The 3,959-nt window shown below is 38.4% G+C and overlaps 1 protein-coding gene across 1 annotated transcript; it reads left to right on the forward strand.

Moving 5' to 3' along the window:
* The first annotated feature begins 413 nt into the window (after positions 1 to 413).
* LOC143414926 (secretory phospholipase A2 receptor-like) lies at positions 414 to 3,711 on the forward strand. The gene is made up of 4 exons (XM_076879961.1): positions 414 to 467; positions 1,954 to 2,258; positions 2,631 to 2,917; positions 3,012 to 3,711. Exons 2-4 carry the CDS (start codon positions 1,988 to 1,990, stop codon positions 3,198 to 3,200), a joined length of 747 nt encoding a protein of 248 aa, XP_076736076.1. The 5' UTR covers positions 414 to 467; positions 1,954 to 1,987; the 3' UTR covers positions 3,201 to 3,711.
* Positions 3,712 to 3,959: the final 248 nt, after the last annotated feature.

Consider the following 3,959-nt stretch of genomic DNA (forward strand, 5'->3'; position numbering starts at 1 on the left):
CATATATATATTTTTTAAAGATTAAACAATTGAAAATATGGTGTGCATATATTATACAAACACAAATATTAAAACAATGTTTGTACACTAACGTTTCAGAAATTTTTTTAAGGCATATGTGTCGTCTTTCACGCTATTTCAACAACACTCAAACACAAAAATCCTCACCTTTGACAGTTTTCTGTCAGTAGGTTGTGGTGGTTTGCATGTACACGATCCCTGAAGGCTCTAGAAAGGGACTAAGTAAATATCCAGAACAAATTGAATTTGAATGCTGCTGCTTTGCTTCTGATTTAAATGACTTGGGGGGGGGGGGTGCCACACCAGAGCTATCCATCAATTTAGTTGGGACATAGATGGCAGGTTTTGCATGAAGCTCTGAATCACCACTGGTATCTTTTCAGACTTGTTGCAGAGGGATCATAACCGGAGTGAATTTCAAAGCTTCCCTGCTAACATCTACCAAGGTAAGTGCTGCTGTACAAACAGGTCTGAGGAATGAATGGGAGAGACTAATATTTATAAAGAGATTAAGAGAAAACAGTGTGATAGCCACGTAAGTTTGGCTGATTTCAGTTTAAATCTGCTGAAACATTATGTTAAAAGCAGTTTAACTTCCTGAGACTAGCATGTATGCATGTACAACTCATTCTCTATTTTTTCTTTTGTCATTTTAGAGCAATTTCACTAAAACAACCATCTGAGACTTAGGTTAACACATTACGTCTTTGTCTGATTTTGATTTTGTTGTAATGTTTTACACTGACTGACAGCAAATAGTAGTAAAATTTATAGCTGACAAAATATGTAGTGAGCAAAGTGACAATAAACACAGCTCAACTGAAAGAGAACTGAATTGGTTTAACTCCTGTTTTCATGTCAGTGATTGAAAACCATGATTAATTAAACTGTCACATAGATATAGGAACAAGTATAGATAAAAAAATAATAATTAAAAAAGGCAGCTCATTAAAGAAGTATTCCTGTATAAACTGGACCACAGTCACTGTAGTGTCTGAAAGTACTTGGTGTCACACAACTGAACATAGTCTAACTAACGAGACGGGGAACCAAGACAGATCATGACACTTAATTGCTAAAGAGTTATTATATCTACATTTTTGAAACAGCCGTTTATAGAGGAATTAACCTGAAATAACCAAAATGCTATTTATGTCATCAAAGGGTTAGTAGGGATAATTACAAAAGGCTCTCAAGATACAGGTTGGCAGATACACAAGTTTAACTGACGCTGATAGCTCAACGATCCAGCGAAGACTAGTGCAGACTCGCCATCTAAGTGGTGCAGTAATCAGCTGGGATCAGTGGCTGGTGCGGTGATGAGCAGGTGTGTGGGCTAGCAGCGGGAGTCCGCAATGAGCGTCGCCGCGGCGAGAGAGAGAGTGAGAGAGAGCAAACAAACCACAAACATATTGCCCAATAGAGGATCGACCAGCGGGGCACAGGGACCATGACAATTTGTCATCAAAGATCCATTTAGACTGGTCTACACTGTTAGTGCTCTTTAAACATCAAAATAAACTAAAACTCAATACGATGGGTCAGATGACCCAAGATCGTGACAAAGGGATCAGACACTGAACACAGTGTATGATCCGCCAAAGAAGAACAAAAAACAAAAGCTATCTCACTATTCAGTTTGATCTCACTCGCACTCTTATTTTGTAAATGTCATTACAACAATTTATTTAAATTAGTATTTCTATTGTTTTGTGTTCTTTTCTTTTTAAATAATAGGACATTTCACTTGAAATTTGAAATGTTTTATTGATTTCTTTAAACACACAAGCACCTATATCTGTGCAATTTACTCTAGTTGTGTTTAATGAAGAGTTTATTGTTCCCAGCATTTATCAGTAGAGCGTTATGTGGACACAGCAGACGCTGCTCTTCCTCACTATAAAATTTCTGTTCTGTGTCCTGTCTGTGCAGGCTTTCTGTCCACTTTTCTCCTGTGAAAAACACAATGACGAAGCACGTTGCCCTCTTGCTCATTCTTTTCCCCGTGTGTGGAGATCTGCTGGACATCAAGTTTTATAATAACCCTTACGAGTATACCTGGGAAGAGGCAGTAGCATTCTGCAGGAAGAACCACACTGACTTGGTCCGAGTGAGAACTGCAGAAGAGAATGAAGCTCTACAGCACTCTGGATGGATCGGTTTGTCCCGGAAGGATGCAACAAGTCCATGGAAATGGTCCAGAGGAGACGAAATAGCCATCTTCACACCATGGGATGGTACATTTTCATACTATGTTTCTTACTCCTTAGATGTTACAAGATCAAACTTACTGGTAATTATACCAAACTTATTTGCATTGTGACCTGAAATAAATTTGAGATATTTTGAGCATTCAACAATTTGAGTGGTGAGAAAGGATCAGATTTACAGTGTGGAGCAGTGTTGTCTACCACAGTGTTGACTGTAATGAGTTTCATGAAGTCCCAAACCAACTGTTTCAGCTGGAACTTCAGCAAGGAGGGTTTGTTAGACACATAAACACTGTACTGGTAAAATGATTTGATACTGAATCTAGATAAAAATAGACCTTTAAAACATCTCTGAAATCCAGCCGTCTTTTTTGTCTATTGTACTTCGACTTCTTGCAGCACCAAAAGAGGATGAAAACTGTGTGAACAGAAAAAGCGACGGAAAATGGGAAAGCAAGAAGTGTGATGAAAAAAAAACTTTCCTATGTTATGAGGAAAAGCTGATTCTGGTGAAGGAGAATAAAACATGGGAGGAGGCATTAGAACACTGCAGGTCTCTGGATGGAGTGGTCACAGAAGATCCAGCCTCTTCATACAGGAACCACGGCTATGACCTGGCCTCCCTGATAACTCCAGATAACTACACCACTGCACGAGAGACCACAAAAGAGGCTACCACTGATGAGGTTGGGCAGTTTTCTGCATGCGCTTCTGTTGGTTAGAGACTCATAACTATACTTACTGTAACTTTGTTTGTTTCTCTTTGTTTACTGTTGGCAGGTGTGGACAGGCCTGTGTAACCTGGCTGGTGAGTGGCTGTGGGTGGGTGGAGAAGAAATGCAATATGAGGATATCCCAAAATGCCCAACCGAGGGCCTCTGTGGCGTCCTCGAGAAGAATGGTAGTTCACCCTACGGCATAAGAAACTGCCAGCAGAAAAGGAACTTTCTCTGTTCCAAAATGAATTAAGTACTGTACTTAAGTAAAAATTTGATATATCTGTACTTACCTTTCCATCTTATGACACTTAGATACATGTGTGTCAAAGTAAACAGGAGAAATAATCCAAAGCAGACTCCACAGACAGGGTTAAACAAAAATGAACCGTTATTCAGGTATATGAGTGAGTCCAAAATTAGAAATTCCAAGAACAATGGGAACCTGACCAACACTTTACACTACCAGTTAAAAGTTTTTGAGTTAGAATAATTGTACCTTCATTCATGATGTATGTTACCAAGATATCAATTAATATAGTCAGTACATTGAAAAGGTGAGAAATAGTGATGAGATGTTTTCATACTGTTAGATTATACAATGATGATAGATTAATGCAAACCAGAAAAATCATAACGTCTTGTTATATGTGTTATTTTCCTAATGTAGTTGTGTGACATGTCAAGTAAATTCTGGACTATACATAATTTAAAAGTTGTCTCAAGTCAATAAAGATATTAAATAAAGATTAATGTGCAGTTAAGCAATTATTTGTCTTTATAAGCAGTGGTGAGGGAACCATATGGTTACTTTCACTGCTATGAGGCTTTTTTTACATCCTAAAACAGGCCGTCTTGTATTCCTTTTGAAAAAAATGTTTTACAGAATTCGAGAAGTACACTCTAACTACATACATAGGAATTTGTTATGAAACAGCTGTGTGCAGGCAGGAGTGGTAGTAGGAGGACCCAGTGTGCAAACACTCGGAGGTGGAACTTGAACTCAAAACAG

This window comes from Maylandia zebra, linkage group LG23, assembly GCF_041146795.1.
Source record: "Maylandia zebra isolate NMK-2024a linkage group LG23, Mzebra_GT3a, whole genome shotgun sequence".
In the NCBI taxonomy this organism is placed as follows: domain Eukaryota; kingdom Metazoa; phylum Chordata; class Actinopteri; order Cichliformes; family Cichlidae; genus Maylandia; species Maylandia zebra.